Source organism: Mesocricetus auratus, unplaced genomic scaffold (genome assembly GCF_017639785.1).
Source record: "Mesocricetus auratus isolate SY011 unplaced genomic scaffold, BCM_Maur_2.0 Super-Scaffold_100010, whole genome shotgun sequence".
NCBI classification, from domain to species: domain Eukaryota; kingdom Metazoa; phylum Chordata; class Mammalia; order Rodentia; family Cricetidae; genus Mesocricetus; species Mesocricetus auratus.
The window spans coordinates 79,340,376-79,357,622 of record NW_024429194.1 but is presented as its reverse complement, the minus strand read 5'-3'; the positions used below and the strand labels follow the sequence as shown (position 1 = coordinate 79,357,622).

The following is a 17,247-nucleotide window of genomic DNA, read 5'->3' as shown; positions in this document are numbered from 1 at the left end:
AGGCTACTTACTCGGAGTCAGAGCCGTTGGTCTGAGCACTCCCTGTGCACACATTCATGGCCACCCCATTGAGGTGTTCACGGCCTGGCTCCCTCCTTGGAGTCTTGATGGTGATGACACAGTCAGTGGCACGGACACCGTCACCAGAGCCAAGGGAGGATGTGCGGGAGGATGAGGGGCTTTGCTCACAGTCGGCCAGCTTCTCTCGAAGCCGGCACTTCATTGGCTGCTCTGGCAGTGGTGGTGGGTAGGTGACTTTGTTTTTCAGGATGCCTGGGAGGAGGGAGGTGACCAAGTCAGTCCAGGCACACAGGTGCAGTGGCTCAGTTGGGGATGGATGGTGTTGAGCAAGTGCATGGACCTAGCCTGATTCTTACCCACTTACCCAGGCCCAACCCAAATTTTCTACAGGACCCCCACTCAAGCTGCTGAACTCCTGCCCCACGCCATGTGCTGTATGAGGGTTTGCTCTAGGGACACAGCAGGGCCTTCCTGAGGTACCTTTCCGTTGTTCCTGGGGCTGGCTGCTAAGCACAGCCACTGGCTTGCCAAGGACCCCACTTTCCAGGTCGGGGGGGCCGGCTGCCACAGTGGTTGCCCTGTGCCTGTTGGTGTAGCTCCACGCTGACCTTGGTCTCCACCTTCAGGTGGGTCTCAGTGTCCAGCTCCTCACTGTCACTCCCAGCCAAGCTTTCATCAGGCCAGCCAGCTGGGACATGGTTGGCTAGAGCATCTGCTGAAATAAGAAAGACACTAGGTTAGACCTACAGCCACACCCCTGTAATACCCAGGCCTGGTAGACCCTGAGAGTTGCCTTGACCTCATTCTGGCTTGCTGGACTAGCAGGGTCATATACTAAAGATGGAGACACTGAGACCACACCTTGATGTTGTGTACCCTGGTATGTGACCCCCCCCACTGCTGCAGCCAACATTGGGGGCCACATGCTGGCTGCTCTTTGCATGCTTGCCCAGCCCTCCATAATGATAAGTCTGTGTGAGCCCCTAAATTCCTGCCTCTGCCCAGCACATGCTATGGGCAACTTCTGGGGTTTCTATGGGCGTGCCCATAGCCCACTGTTGACGGTTCACTCTGGCCTGCTGTGTCTCCGCTGCTCACCTTTTGGGGTGCTATGGACGGGGCCTCCAGCCGGATTCCATTTGTCCTCGGCATCATCACCATCGTCCTCGCTGTCTGATGAGTGTGAAGAGGCGTAGGAGCTACTGTGCTCATCCAGGGACAGTTCACTGTCAGAGTCGGAGTCAGGGCCTGCAGGGGCAGGGCACAGTAAAGCTCAGGCAGGCCCTGACTCCAGCTGAGCATGAGGTCACCAGTGCTCAAACAGGATGGGGAGAGCTGGTGGCCCCCACCCTCACAAAGCCCCGGAACGCAAGGCAGTCCAGTACCTCAGTGATGGAGGGTTAAGAAAGGAGGGGAGCAAGAAGGGAGCAGGGGTTCTGGAGCCCACAGGGGAAGCCATACCATGAGGTTTCTTGGAGTTCCTAGGGATGAAGGATGTATCTGGTTCTCCATGGTTACCACGTGCTGGGCCAGAGGACACACTGAGCTTCTGGATCCCTTCATTCCTAGACAGGGTAGAAGTGGGATGGGCTCAGCACTGTCCCTGAGTGACAGCAATGGGCTGTCAATGTCCTCGAGCACGTACTATGGGAGGCCACAGGGGGCTCGAAGATTCTCTAAAGCCATCCTATTTGTGCTCTAGCGACAGCAGTAACTGATAAAACACCCTTGCTAATATATGGGGGGTGGGCAGACTGGGCATCTGGAATAGCAGGGCTCACAGCCAGGGTGTTTTACCCTGAGAAAATAGTGGGTACAGAGGCCTGACCTGGTGGTACTGTCCAGAGAGGCCGTGGACTCGCCCAGGGCTGTGCGGAGCATGTCTGGTCCTTCGCTGTATGTGTTGTTGCAGTTGAGGGAGCGCTAGGGGAAAGGGGGGGGCATTGGTGAGCAGAGCAGAAGTCACAGAGGTTGGTACTTCCCTCCAGCAGCCCCCATGGTAGCACTCTGACTGGCCGCAAACTGGAGCCTCGTGGCAAAGGGGAGAATATTCCCTGGCCCACACAGTGGGAACATCTAACTCCCTATGGACATTGCTTCTGGTTGTCCCATGGATATCTGTCCTGGCCACTCCAAGGACCTTGCAAGTGGGGCTATAGTTGGACACAGAAACTGTCAGGACAATTCTGCCCTGTGGTGTATGGACAGCTCCAATATATGAAGCCTACAGACCAGAGCGCAGTTTGTTGGGTCTTCACAGCTCCCTACCCTACCATGAACAGTGCCACCAGCTCCCAGGCCTGAAGGGGTCTCTGGCACCTCCTACCGTGAGTAGTGTGGCCCTTGTGGCGGCTGAGTCATCCAGGTGCAGCTTCTTCCCGGCCAGCACTGCCCTTAGGTGCTTCCGTACCTCCCTGTGGGTCACACAGTGGAACAGGAGGACAAAGATGCCCTGGAGGGAGATGGGCGTCAGGTCAGTGTGACTCTCAGGGTCCTGATGCTGCTGCATCAGGCATCTGGCTGTCCAGGGAGGAAAGCCTAGTTCAGAGCAGTCTGGCTGGCATGATCCGGGAGATACCCCAAGCCCCACTCGGCCTCCCCTCCAGGCGGGGCTACCGCTTCCTTCACAGGGGACAGGGTAACACAATCCACAGCGTTATGGACCATCAGGGGCCGCCAACATTATGCCATAAATTTACTAGGCAGTACTTGGTGTGAAGCATAAAGGGTTACCCCTGTTTCCTGAGAACCCCAGCGGGCTTTGGGCCAGCCTGCAGGAGTGGAGATGGGAGGTGGGAACAAGCTTTGTCCTGCCCAAGCCGAGGCAATGTCCTGACAGACTCGGCCCGGAGGCAGGGCTGGGACAAGTAGAGAACACAGGCTTCCTCCTCTGCAAGCGCACGCCCGTGCTAAGCCTCCCCCCACCTCCCTGCATCGCCTTCTCACTGCAGCTGCCCCAGAACAGAGGTCACAGAGTGGCCCCAGAGGGTAACTGCTGGCACCCACCTGCAAGCAGCTGAAGGCAGCAAAGAGGTAGTGGAAGCTCAGAGTGTCACTGTTCACAGCCAGCAGTCCCAGCAGCCAGGTGGCGCTGACGAGCAGCAGCAGGAGGAAGGCGGTCCTCAGCAGGGAGCTGTGGGAGGGCAGCTTGAGAGCAGGTCCTTCCCGCCCTCCCTCAGGTTCACTCAGACCATCACCATACGTGTGTCGTCTGTCTGTCCATCCACCCGCAACTCCAGCCCAACCCTAGCTTCCACCAGGGGCAAGGCAGACAGAAGTGTTGGCGTAAGAAGATAACGCAACTGAAACAGAAAGGATGAGCCTGGACCACAGAAACAGGCCACTGCCTGCAACATCGCGTAACGTGACTCAGGTCCATGGCTGCTGTGCAAGGCCACGCTAGCTTCTGTGACATGTGAAACATGCAAACGTGGCTCGGAGCAAAGAGGCTAAGGCCAGAGAGACAGAGAAGTCATACGGTGGCCTCTGCTACCATGTGACTCGGGTGAGCACCTACCCACTCAGTCACCCCTTTGTGGCCATGTGACTTAGGGTCAGATGGGACCTGGAGATAAAGTGATGCAGGATACGCTACAGCCTCTGGGCCAGGGTTCTCTTCACTCTCTCTCCACATCAGACTCAGCTCCCTCTTCAGGCTGGGGGACTGACACCTTCCTGTGTCCCTTATGGCCACTCTTCCCACCCTGCTTCTTGGATACTATGCTAATTCTACGTAGTATGGTCGGCATCCCTACCCCTATGCCCCAACACACCCACTATAAAAACTCAGCATGTACCCTCCTAGGCTAAACATCAGGGGGTTTCCTACACTCCTGAGACCCCAGCATCACCACCACAACCAAACAGAAAGCTCCATTCCCGGCCCACCTGGATGCCTCCCAACACTGAGCATGAGTCTGATTCTGAATTCAGGACCCTCTTCTACCCAATTCCCTCCTATGACATAGCCTATCTCAGGGCCTGAACCCATTGTCCATGCCTCCCTGCTGGGCTAATCACCATGTGTCTCCCACATCAATGTTAGCCTCATCCCTGGAGGTCCAGTGCTTACCCTCATCCAGAGGGCTGACTCCCTGGGGTGGGTATGTGGCTAACAGCCCAGGAAGCTGGGTGATGGGCACTTTCATTATGGGATTTGGCCCAACATGTACTCTCTATCTTTGGGGGTTCTCAGGACCCAGCTGAAAGGCCTGCTGGGGTTGGCTCAGTGTTACATCCGGCCCACAAGCCTGATCCAGCCACAACTTACATGACGCCCTTTCTCTCATAATAATGGCGCTTTCTTTGGCAGGCAACCTTTGCAGACAGGACAAATATGACCGTATTGATCTAGGAAAGAAGAATAACAGTTTCAGGTAGTGGGCTCTTCTGCTGTCTCCAGGGTGACTCACCAGTCAAACACTGTGCATATTGTCATCCGTATCTGGAGGTGTGGTGGGGAGAGAGGCCTTGGCCCTGGGCAAGTTAAGCCACTGGGCATGAAATGGGCCCCGGAACCTGGGGGGGGTCTAAAGATGGGATCCCAGAGAAGCCTGGGAACTCGGCTGACTTACTATGAGGTTCATCGTTCCTGCCAGCCCCGGCTACCCTAAGGAACTGCTGATCACAGCCAGCCCACCCTGGAGCACACAGGCTCCTGTGTCCTGAGTGGCATGTCGGGGAACTCATAACACTCACGATTATAACCATTCCTACAGGCCCAGCGAAGCTCCAGATCAGGCTGTCCTGAAGGGACAGCCAGCAGAAGTCAGGGTTCCCGTAGCCCTGAGGGTCCAAGCCAACAGCCAGTCCTGTGTATTGGAGATACAGAGAAGAGTGAGAGCCACAGACCTGGCTGGTCACCCACCTGCCCAGGAGGAGAGCTGAAGCCAGACAGGCAGAGCCACCCAGAGACCCCAAACCACCTTATCAGAGATCAAGGGGCCAGAGGGAAATACATCCAAACTCCTTAAATTAACTCAGGCTGGCTGCTCCCTGTGACCAGGAGGCAGCCACTGCCTATAGCTAATAACTTCATCTGCCTGAAGGCCGTTGGGCATAATCTTATGATCTTTTAAAAGATGTATGTTTTAAAAGAATAAACAAACTTTGAAAAGTTAGAAATGTGAACTGCCTGGGTCTAGATACAAAGCCCTCAGGAAGCGGTGGCATTTCCCATTCAGAGCTCAACAGGCCGCTGGGGAGGCTTCACACTGACACCTCAAGGTGGCTTCTACACTGAGGCACAGAGATCATTTTCTAGGCATCCCTCATGCCAGTATTCTCATAATGACATGTGACCTTGAAAGAGAGAACACCTCCCTCTACCACCTACATGTCACCCAGGGTCCCTTGGAGTAGGGATGAGTTACATCAGAACCCTAGGGGCCTTGGGAGACTGTGTCCAGATCCCTGGAATGGCCACCAGGTCTGCCAGGAAGGGGGTTCATGCCTCCTGTCGAGAATGGAAGCGTGGGTCTTCCTCAACAGGAGGCAAATGTTGCTTTTCTGTAGTTATTGAAAAGTGTAGGCTAGGCATGATGGCACATGCCTTCAATCCCACGACTGGAGAGGCAAAGACAGGCGGATGAGTTCAAGGCTAGCCTGGTCTACAGAGCGAGTTCTGGGACAGCCAGGGCTACACAGAGAAACCCTGTCTCGAAAACCCAAAGCAAGGAAGGGAGGGAGGGAGGAAGAAGAAAAGGCATGCTGAGGAGACGCATGTATAAGACAGTCCTCATCTGGAAGTCATTGGGTTGCTGTACTGGTTGACTGATCACACGGTCCTGACTTTCCAGCCGTCTGTGCACCCACCGGCCCCACCCTTGATCATCTATTCATTTCCCACCCCTCTTCACTCATGCCTACTCATCCTGTGACCAACTGAGCCCTGCGCAAAGAACCCCAAGGACCCTGGCCCAGCAGCTCACACCTGACCCGAGAGACCCACCTCCCTGTGGGTTATATGCAGAGGGCCAGGAGGAAAGGAGGACAGATGGCTCGGGGGAAATCTGTATTTTAACACCCTTGACAGAGCCACCCTGCGTCCTTACCTGTGACAATGGCAGGGATGCCCCAGCCCACCACGTGGTAGAACCTCATGGGCCCCGTGTCGATGTTCCGCACTTCCGTCAGCATGCGGTAGACGTGCAGGTTCTCCACCAGGGCCCAGGCAAAGGTGCTCATGGAGACATAATGCAGGAGGATGGCGACCACTGTGCAGAGAAACTGGGTGGAGGAGGGCAAGCTCAGCAGGCAGTTCCCAGGCCCCGGGACCGCTAAGGGGCAAGGCTGGCAAGCACCCTAAGAAACTACAGATGGGTTCACGCCTAGGGGCGACCCTCCTGAGGCAGAAGCCAAATTTGTCAGGAGTGACCAAATCAGGCTATCCTGCAATGGCAGGGTCTCTAGTGTCTCTAAAGGGCAGTGGAGCTCCCCTCCTATGTGACTCAGCAGGAGTGGCGGTCACCGCGCCTCTCCTGATGTAGATGGTAGAAGAAGGCATGGGGGATCCACCTAAGCACCCCTCCTCAGCCTGGGGTCAGTGCCAAGGGTGGGTGTAATTCAGGAACAAGACACAGCACTAGTCTTTCTGAGTCTGAAAATAATGTATTTTTGCAAACTGATTCTAATCTTTAAATACTGACTCCAGGCTTTATGAAAACACTATGGAGTTGTAGTCACTCAGACGGAAAACTCCCACGCTGGGACCTTGACCTGTGCTTCCAGAACTGTCACCATGTGGTTTCTACATGGGTATGGCCGGGGGCTGGGGGCCACTTCCTCCAGGGTCCTCTCTGTCCAGTAGGAACAATGTCTTGTTTGGTTTTTTTCTGATCTAAGACAGGGGAAGAAGGGGTCTGTCCTACCCGTGTGCCTTTAACTGGACAGGGCTATGTGTCAGGCCAAAGGCCAAGTGTTGCAAATGAAACATCAACATATTGGCTGGCTGAAGGACAGCATGTCTTAGGCAGTGAGTCTGATGCAGAAGCCAGCTCCTCCTGCCTGGGTACAGAAGACCCAGCAGTACCAGCGAGAAGGCAGTGGGAGGAGGGACCAGGGATGCTGGGCTCCCAGACTTCAGGAGGCTTTAGTATACACACAGCTCAGGTGGTCCACACTGGGACCTGAAGATGTAGTCCAGGCAGCTGCTTGTGGGTCTTTTTGGAGGATCTGCCCTAGACCTGCCCTAGCCGGCTGGTAAGTGACAGCAGGTTCCCAACAGGAAGTTAAGGCAGACAGTGAAAAATGAGGGGGAAGGGGAAGAATCCGGCCCTATTCAAGTTGGCCACCTGGACAAGCTAGCCCTACCTCAAGCCACACCCCTAACCACAGCCACAACTGACCCTCCCCGAGCTGGGCCAAACTCACAGTGGGATTCCACCCATGGCCATAAGTGGTCACACCCTTATCAAAGCCCACTGCTGACCACACCCACAAATGGGACCCACCCTGGCAGGCACAGCGCTATGCTCTGCCCTTGACTATCAGCCAGCCCCGGTGTCTTCTCTGGGAAGAGGAGGAGGAGGAGGAGGAGGAGGAGGAGGAGAGCCACTAACCTCCTTCTAGATGCTGCTATGTTCAAATACCAGGTCACAGCCCGGAGGGAGGTCAACAGGTCACAGCCCGGAGGGCTCCATGACAGAACCATCTGCTGCCAGGGCAGCCTCCGAAAGCCAGGTGCTCTCCATAAATGACATGGAGACAGTACAATGGGATTTTTTGAGCGTGAACACTTGTCACCTACACTGCAAAGCTGAGGACAAAACAGTGCAGCAGCTGGGCCATGCCCTCTGCTGGCACCAGGATGCCAGCCGCAAGGGGCAAGCCTGAGCTGGATTAACCCCACACCATATGCATTTCCTGAGTGGGAATTGCAGTGGGTTCAGTTGGAGGGTGAGAAGGTTGGCTGCTTTCCCTTTAAATGGTGGAAAAGTAAACCCTCCAAACAAAACAAATCACTCTTTGACAGCAGGGCTAGGAATTGACAGTAAGACCTGGCAGGGTTGTGTGTTCACACGTCTACACTAAACATACTTGATTTTCCAGAACAGAGCAAACACACACTAAATCATTTCAGCTTGTCAGGCTTCTGGGAGATAAACAGCCTCGCCCAGAGATAGGACTGTGAGTTTAGATAAAACCCAGGCACATTGCCAAGCCCCTGCCACTGCTCACCTTCCTCCCAGAATGCATCTGCCTGGTCTGTGCTCACTGGTGCCCAGAAAGCTTTCGTCCCAGGCAGGCACCGAGTCAGAAATGGGAGGTGGCCTCTCAGTGCCCCACAGGCCATACTTAGTTGCAGGGAGGTGGCCTGCAGCCCTGGACAGTACCTGCCTCTTTCTGGACCTTGGAGAAGCACACCTACAGGATCGAAATGAATCTCGGCTTACTGAGCTCTCACCCAGGCTATGCTCGGGGAGGAGGTTAGGCCTCCTGTGCCTGGCTCAGGAAGTGGCAAGGAGGTTTGGTCCTTGTCCTTGATCCAACCCTGTGCTTCTGTGACCCTGCAGGAAAGCCATCAAGTTCATCAATGGGACTGGGTCAAGGACAGCCCTGAAAACTGTGTCTGGGAGGTGGCGGGGTCTGCCTTCTTTCCTGAGGGGTCTGGCCACTCAGGAAGGTCTCTGTGTTTGCTGGGAAACTCCAGCTCTGCAGCCATCTTCCCCCTACTGTCCCAGAGCCTGGCTTGGAGAGCAAGTCTCCATTCCTGGGCTCTGTGCTTTGCGCCCTGAGTAGCTGCGTCCAGCAGCCACCTACTTGTCATATTCCCAGCAGCTGCATCTACCCTCCTCTACCCCAGAACCCTTAAAACCACCAGCCCCTCCCACTTCCTGCCCAGGCCTCTGTCCTGGACCTCAACTACCAGGCCAGTGCTGGACCACAGAGCTCTGGCTGGTTGCCATGGCACTTCAGGGTGTGATACAGGTCTCTGATGCACCAGCCAACAGGTAGGGGTGGGAGGTATTTCTGAATCATCATAGGTTGAGTGCATAGTTGCATCTTCATACCCAAGGGCTCTGTATCCAAGGGTGACAAGCATTTAGGGTAAAGTAAAAAGAATCACACCTGTACTGAGCATGCACTGTTCTGTTTCCGGCTCCACCCTTCTCTAAACAGCACAGCCCGACAACCAGCCACGTGGCACTTGCCTCACACCGCTATCACACAACCCCAGGATGCTGCGACACATGCAGGAGGAGGTGCCGTGTGCAAGCGTGACCTCATCTGGCACATCTTTTGGTTTGGTATCCACGGGACCTGAGACAAGTCCATGTGGAAACGGAACACAGCTATAGTACCCACCCCTTGGAGACCACGGTGAGGCCGAAGGAACAGCCGACCACGACATAGGGCACCATCCTGCACCAGCCGCTGCTTCAAGCGTGATGGTGTCTAGGTCAGGGTAACCCCCGAACACCTGGGTCTCTGCATGCACAGGTGAAGGCCTGCTGACCTTGTGACACACTAGGCTGTCAGCCACTGTTCAGCCACATGTGTGAAACAGCACACACAGAGTCCAGGGCAGGGAACAAACTTGGAATGAATGGGAGAATGATACCCTCACCTCTGGTAGCGAAAAGTCTACATGGTAAAGGCCCCCTTGGGTCTACAGGGAGATGACACCAAGGGCCAAGTTCCTATTCCACCTTTACCACCGCCGCCTGAGTGGTCCATTTGTCAAGTCTGTCATTCCTTACACATCCGCCTCTCACTTCCAGGAGGTGAGTGGGTTAACCCTGTAAGTGAGCTTCCAACACAGCCCTCATAGGAGCAGAGCTGACCTGTAATCACCATCCCTCCTCAAATTCCCAACAAGTGGGCTGGACCTCATATTTTTTTTTTAAATTCTCATGTGGAAATATGGAAATCCACAGCTAGCTAGCTGGGACCACCCAAAGTCACATCCCCATTGTGTTCCTCAATTTTGCCTTCCATCAAGCCACCAAAGACTTTGACACTGTCAGCAGCAACTTGGACCTGTGCTGCCCCCTCTGGGCTGCTCCTTCTTTTTCCTTCCTGAGACATCATCTCTGGACACCAGTCTGTGCCTCCCCAAACCCCTATCACCTAGAGGACAAATGCCACAGTCACCAGTTGACTATAAAAGCTCCCCAGCCCCACTCCACGTGGCTCAGTCACAGCGGCTCTCCATTCGTTCACAGCCAGATTTAATATGCTCTCCTAGGGATGCCCTCGCCCGTGCTCTCCTCTGCTCCTTACATCTAGATGCTATGGCCAGTGAACAGGAGTGCAGTTGTCTTTATACCCAGGTTGCTGAACTCCCTGGATCATGCACAGGTTTTATCTGTAGGTTCTTGTAGAATTTTCTGTGGACTCCAACATGCCAATCAGGCCATCTGTTAAGAGTTTTCATTCTCTCTACATTGGCCCCGTCGAGGCCCTCCTCCCACACCTTAGTGAATGAAAGGTTTCAGTTAAGGCAGGTTCTGCCATTGAGAACCACAGTCAAGACAGTCCACTGCTCCCAGCTACGTTAGTGTGTTTGTGTGCTGGTCCTTGTCCTAGGTTAAGGAGTTTCCTTTTCTAGTTTGTTCAAAGAGGGTTTTATCCTACCCCCTTCTTTTTAATGGTGAAAGAGTGTAAAAATTGTCAAATTTTTCTGCATTAAGAAAAATATTTTATCCTTAAATATAGTGGTTAGAAGACCTCATATCAGAGGCCCTGGGCTTGTTCAACCCCCAACACTGTCAAAATCAGGTAGTGCAGGCATGTGGGTCTATATTTCCAAACACTCCATAGGTGGAAGCCAGCGAGTCTGGACTTCAAGTTTATGGTGGGCCTCAGCTAACCCAAGCCCGCCTGGGCTACATTAGCCCCTGTGTCCTAACAGTGAAAGGAAACTTGGGATCATTCCTTATATGTGGTGACGAGAATGACATTTTTAGGCTTACTGCTAAATCACTTTCAAGACTGTCCTAAGATAAACCCAGCTGGGTTCCGTTATCTACATGCAGGTACTGATGCCTTTCCAGTGCCAGCTTACCTTAGATGAGAATGTGGCCACTCAGCCAGGGTTCAACGGTGTTGCCCCAACTGTTCAAGCTGCCCTCTTACTTCCTTTCTCAGTGCCAGGGTTTGTTACCTGTGCTTTCTTTACACTAGGGATTTTCCTTTTCAAATAGCACCTCATGGCTATTTATCTTCTGATCCCCTTCCTTCCCACTTGGTTTCTGCCTTATTCTTCCCTTTACAAACCTCCTCAAGGTCCCAGTGTTCTTTTGCTAAAGCTGCTTAGCTCACTGGATCTCAGGTTTCCTTTTTTAAAAAAAATGTTTATTTTATGTATATGGTGTTTTGTCTGCAAGTATGTGCACCATGTGTGCACAGTGCCAATGGGGGCCAGAAGAGGGTGCTGGATCCCTGGAACAGGAGGTACAGATGGTTGTGAGTCACCAGTGGATGTTGAGGCTGGAGCCCGGGTCCTCTGGAAGAACTCTTAACCCTGAGCCATCTCTCCAGCCCCCACTGCCTTTTCTCTAGCATCACCAATGTGATTTCAACTCTTTATTTTGATTTTACTATTCCCTGTGCATTATTATCTTTAATTATAGTTACTTATTTTGTGTGTGCATATGTGTGTGGAGGATGCATGCCACCAGTACATGTGTGGAAGTCAAAGGACAACTGGTGGGAGTGTGCTCTATCCTTCCACCTTGTGGATCCTGGGGATTGAACTCAGGTCATCAGGCTTGGCACCCACTGCACCATCTTGCCTAGTCTGCAAGGTCAGACATGATGTTTCCATGAACATTTTTCCCTCATTAAGATTCCTAGAAATTTTTCTCAAGCTTGTGTCTTCTATAGGTATGTTTTGAGTTTGCTTCACTAGGGACATAGAATAGCAGGAGTCTACTGTCCCGGTGCGTGGACCCCTGTGGTCACTGCATAGCTGCCCTCTGTCTCTGGTACAATCATTTATCCTCAGCCTCACAATCAGAGATCCTTGGCTTTGTCTAGGCTGGCACTGTCTGTCACATCTCCTGACTGTCGATCTTCGTGCCCCTTACAAATGTCCCTCCTGTGGGCTATCTTTACATCACTGGCAAATTCCACCAATCACCTGTGTCAGAGACGAATATGTGTCAGGTAGCTGTGCCTGGACAGGCCTTGCTGATGAATGCTGGGAGCCTGCTGATCACAGATGCAGCTGTGTGGGTGCAGGGAAGGATTCTCATTGCTTCCCACATCCTTCCTCTGTAACACTTAGCTTCTGCATGCTAACACCGAGGGGCTCTCCAGTCTGGACACTACTCTACCCTGCTGACCTCTAGGGCATGAAGTACATGACCTCCACGAGCAGCTAGGACCCCTGTGAGGCTCTGCAACACCTCTCAGGCTCATACAATTCGCCAGGATCCAATGCAACATTCAGCAAACCTACGTGACACCCATTATCCATGCATGTAATCCTATCACTGGAGGTCCCCCAATTTCCCTCTCCTCTCGTCCTTTTCCGTTACTGCTCTCTCAGCTGGTCCTATACATCCCCTAGAAACCACTTCCTTGCTCTACACATTTGTTGCAAAGTCCAGGGCTGTCATGGGCATGGAGAAAACAGAGGGGTGGGAAACCTGTGCACCACTATCCACTAAAGCTCCTGTGCACCACTATCCACTAAAGCTCCTGTGGCCCACAGGACTCTGGGATTTAGCACATGACTACAAAGCCTGGATGGTTAATCCTAATTGTCCACTTGACACACGCTCGACTCACCTAGGAAAACAGTCTCAATGAGGAACTGTCAAGGTCAGGTAGAACCGTGGGCTTGTCTGGAGGGGGATTATCTTGACTCTTAATATATGGGAGAAGACCCATATATTAAGCCCACAGTGGGTGGCATCTTTCTCTAGGCAGGGGGCCTTGGATTGTATAAGAGCAGAGAAAGATAGCTGAGCTCTAGACCTGCTTGCAAAGGAAGTGACTAGCAGCCTTGGCTTCCTCACAATGACTGACTATGACCTGGAATCATGAATCAAATAAACCCCATCTCCCTCAAGTTGCTTTTGGTCAGGGTGTTTTCTCGCAGTAAGAAACAGAACCAGAACAGCACCTATGAAATCACTAATGTCAAGAGGGTGAGACTCACTGTATATGTCACCTTTGGAGGACCCTATGAGTACCCTTAGAGGGAGGTCTCCACGGGTCATAGAGCCTCGGCTTCCCCCAGAGACTCCCTGACACAAGCCCTTACAAGGCAGGTAGGGCTCTTCCAATGCTCCAGGATGACTGAGAGCACACCCGGGTGACAGCATGCCCGGGTGACATCACTTAGGGAAGCCGTGGCAGGCTCAGGAGAGTGGTCTTACCGGGTTCTCAGTCTGGTTGATCCCGACCATGAAGATGAGCTGGGAGAAGAAGAGTGCCACAATGAGGTTCTTGTGGATGCTGTGCAGGTTGGAGCGCAGTGTCCGGACAAGGGACAGCAGGATGAAGGTCACCAGGAGGGCCACCAGGGACAAGGACAGGGCGGCATAGGTGATGATCTTCAGGGGCAGAACCTCCCCATGCTGCAGGTGGGTTGGTTAAAGAGAAGTGAGGAGTGGGCCCTGGTGGATGTGTGAACAACAGAGATAAAATACTATGATGGGCATTGATATCTAAGGCAGGCAGGGGACCAGGGGACCAGTTTGGGGTGGTAAGCAATCTCTGAGGATGGATGAGTGGGGCAACAGCTGCCCAACAGAGGGATGTACTAACGCTACCAGCCCATGTGCTATATATTTTAGCCAGTGTGGCATACACATTTAGTCTCAGTCCTCGAGAGGCTAATCTAGTCTACACAATGGGAACCCTTCCTCAAAAACATTAAAAAAAAAACCTCCTCCTATATAAAACCCGCTGTCAGGAGTGACTGAGACAGTCATTCCAAATCCTAAACTGGAGACCCGCCAAGGGGACTCAGTTTATGCAAATCCCATGTGTCTCCAGTGGCACTGTTCCCTACTCAGCCAGCAGTCACAGCAGGCACTCTACAAGGAGACTGAGAAACTTGTGACACAGCACCATCACTGCTGTTTAATACATGTGAGGGGCTCTTCACCTACCCATGGCTGTGTTATTTCATGTGGTCCTTAGAACCCACGAGGGGAGTGAGTACCAGGTAGGCACAGATGAATGACGCTGTGAGAGTCTTTAAGCTTCCCTCGGTGTCCTGACTAGACAGGTTGGAATTTCAGCTCTGGTCACATGGAGCTCAGGCAGTCATCTTTGGCAGCAGAGTCCTGTGGCTGGCACTTCCTTCTGACCCTCAGCATACAGCCTCTTGCAACTGAGGTTGACTAACGGAGCTTTAAAACTCCAGGTAAAATATACATGCAATTGGCCCATTGTGAGTCTCCAGGCGTGTGCTTAGTGTGACTACAGAGTCCTGGGCAGTCTGGGCATTTTGGGTACAGGTTATCCAGTACCTTCCAGAAGGCAGTAACAGAGCTGTGTGCCATGGCCGCTCAGAGCCTACTATGCCAGGCAACAATCACAATGGCCAGCTCACTTATCAATGAGACCAAAGTATCATCTCCCTGTCACTGGCTTCCTCTCCTCAGACCTTTGTCCTTGGGGGCAGTGTGTGGTCTGAGAGACATTCAAAGTGGGTACAGAAGCAGAGTGATCCAGCATGGCTGGCGGACTCTGCCCTGAGAGGAGGTAATGTTCTAGAAACTTCTGAGCCTGAGGCTAGGTTTTGCCACTATGCTAGTTAATTTTTGTCAAGCTGACAAAACCTAGACAGATCTGAAAAGAGAAACTCTTAATTCGATAAACACCTCCATAAGATTGGGCTGTAGGCAAGTCTGTGGGGGCATTTTCTTGATTAATGATTTATGTGAAAGGTCCCAGCTCACTGTGGGTGGTGTCACCACAGGCTGGTGGTCCTGGGTTCTATGAGAAAGCAGACTGAGCAAGCCAGCAGGCAGCTCCCCTCCATGGCCTCTTCAGCTCCTGCCTCCAGGTTCCTGCCTTGAGTGCCTGTCCCGACTTCCTTTGATGATGGACTGTGATGTGGAAGCATAAGCCGAATAAACCTTTACCTCCCGGAGTTCATTTGATTATGCTGTCTTAATCACAGCAACGGAAACCCTAAGATATCATCGTTAAGGCTAGTACCTTTATCACCTGGGCTCTTTGAAAAACTTTCTGTTTACTTGTTTGTTTAGACAGGGTCTCACTCCACAGCTGGCTGACCTTGAACTTGTAGGGATCCTCTTAGTCTCCTAGGTGTTCAGCTTACAAGAGCCATATCCAGTTCTGACCTTCCCTTTTAAAAAATGCATTTATTTATGCATGTCTATGTTTGTGTGCATGTGCACCAATGCATGCCACAGTGCATGTGTGGCGGTCAGAGGACAATTTGCAGGAGCTGGTTCTCTCTTTCTATAATGTGGGCCCTAGGGGTGGACTCAGGTCATCAGGCACCTTTACCATCTTGCTGGCCCCTAAAATCTCTTCAAGCTCTTCTCACACACCTCTTCAAATAGTTGGTAGAACACAGCTTTCATTGGCCACACTTGGTTTGCACAACACAAGGAATATCTGGGGTCTTGGGAGGATGGGTTGGGGGCTAGATTTCCAGCTGCCATAGGGATTAGTCCCCAGACTTGCCGAGGGGATGGGTAGTGGTAAAACGCCCACCTCACGCCTGGAAATGTCCATGAGCACCGCACAGCTGGCCAAGTGGCTACACTGGCATGTGACATGGGTCCGGTTCCTTGATAGTAGCTCACAGCCCTTGGCGGACCACCCTCCAGTCCCGCCGATGCTGTGGAGGAAAAAGAAAGGGGTGAGCCCATTCCATCTACCCCTGAGATAGCCCAGGAGCTGCCTTCACCCAGGCCCAGGGTCTCTGAGGCCATGCTAACATCACTGGATGGGAATGGCCAAGTCCCGAGAACAGCCAGCCATGGGTACCAAATATCACAACCTCCCTGTCAGCTCCTAGCCTGAACCTTTCACCTTCCTAAACACATGGAAGATAAGGGCCGTGGCCACTGTCACCAAGGACACAGCCCTCACAGCCATTTGGCAGTATGGAAAAACTTTCCTTTCCCTTTCATAGCTGGTCTAGGCTCTCAAGTTCAAAGGTTATGTGCCAGATACAGAAAGCTCCAAAGCCAACAGAGTCTATGGCCTGAGGCCGAGACAGCCACTTTGTTCACAGCCATACTGGGAGCCCCTGTGGCCTCAGCAATAAGCGTCTCTCCATTGTCCACTTTCATGTTCACGTTGCACAATGTTTTACAGGAGCTGCCTGGAAGCCAGGGTCCAATTAGTGCTGTGTTTCCCTGACGGAAAGCCCCAAATAACAAGCTGTTACGAGGGCCCTGCCCTCTGTGGCTCTGGGAAAAGCCCTATAATCCCTCTGATCCTCAGTTTACTCATCTGTAAAATGGGGTGTGACGGTTGACGCGCTTTGCCAGGAGCGCTCGGTTCAGGGGATAATGGCAGCAACACAAAGCAGGGGCGGCAGATCACTAGAGCCACTGCTAATTGCCATTATTCAAACAAATAGCCAGGGACAGACAGCCCTGCCTGGCAGCCATGGGGCCCACACATCAGACACCAACGCTTCCCTTCACTCCCCTTTGTAAAGATCTATTATGCCCTGACTCAATGAGCTCACTTGTAAACTAGCATTTGGAAAGTACCGAGACAGGAGAAGATGAATGCTCCTGCCTGAGCATGTGCCTGGGCACCCAGCACAGACTCCTGTGGCAGCTCTCCTTCAATCCCGGGGGACCGGGATATGGGAAATGTCACTGCGGTAGGAGCTTACAGATGTACAACATCCAGAGGCAGCCTTGAGCATACAGAGAGGGTTTGGGTTCTGATCCTGCGGATCCCAGGCTCCCCGTGATGAGGAAAAGCACCGATGCTTTTCATTTTAGACCGTGCGCCAAGCCTGGTGACTAGCACTTCCTCATTCCACCCTGCGTCCCTCTATGTAAGGGCGACCAAACTGAGACCAAAGACCGAGGCAAGGAGGCATCTCCCATGACTCCTGCAGCTACAAAGACAAACATAATGACCCCCATTAGCATTAGCCACAGACAGGCTACCGGCCTTGGAACCCAGTGTCACACAGGAACAAGGAAAGAGCATCTTACATCTTTTAAAATCAGCCTCCTCCCTTCCTTGATTGTAGGAGCACACCTGTGCAATACATCATGCATCCAGTCATTCTTGGAGTTAGCTCCAGAAACAGGCCAA

At 52.8% G+C, this 17,247-nt stretch overlaps 1 protein-coding gene across 1 annotated transcript in view; it reads right to left on the bottom strand.

The window, feature by feature from the left end:
* Celsr1 (cadherin EGF LAG seven-pass G-type receptor 1) overlaps positions 1–17,247 on the bottom strand; it is a 141,005-nt gene that overhangs the window by 2,033 nt on the left and 121,725 nt on the right. The window contains 13 exon segments of the mRNA XM_005066887.4: positions 12–273; positions 502–577; positions 579–736; positions 1,120–1,269; positions 1,483–1,586; positions 1,850–1,944; positions 2,348–2,473; positions 3,028–3,154; positions 4,292–4,371; positions 4,720–4,832; positions 6,075–6,249; positions 13,353–13,553; positions 15,673–15,799. Coding sequence (XP_005066944.2) covers positions 12–273; positions 502–577; positions 579–736; positions 1,120–1,269; positions 1,483–1,586; positions 1,850–1,944; positions 2,348–2,473; positions 3,028–3,154; positions 4,292–4,371; positions 4,720–4,832; positions 6,075–6,249; positions 13,353–13,553; positions 15,673–15,799 — 1,794 coding nt within the window.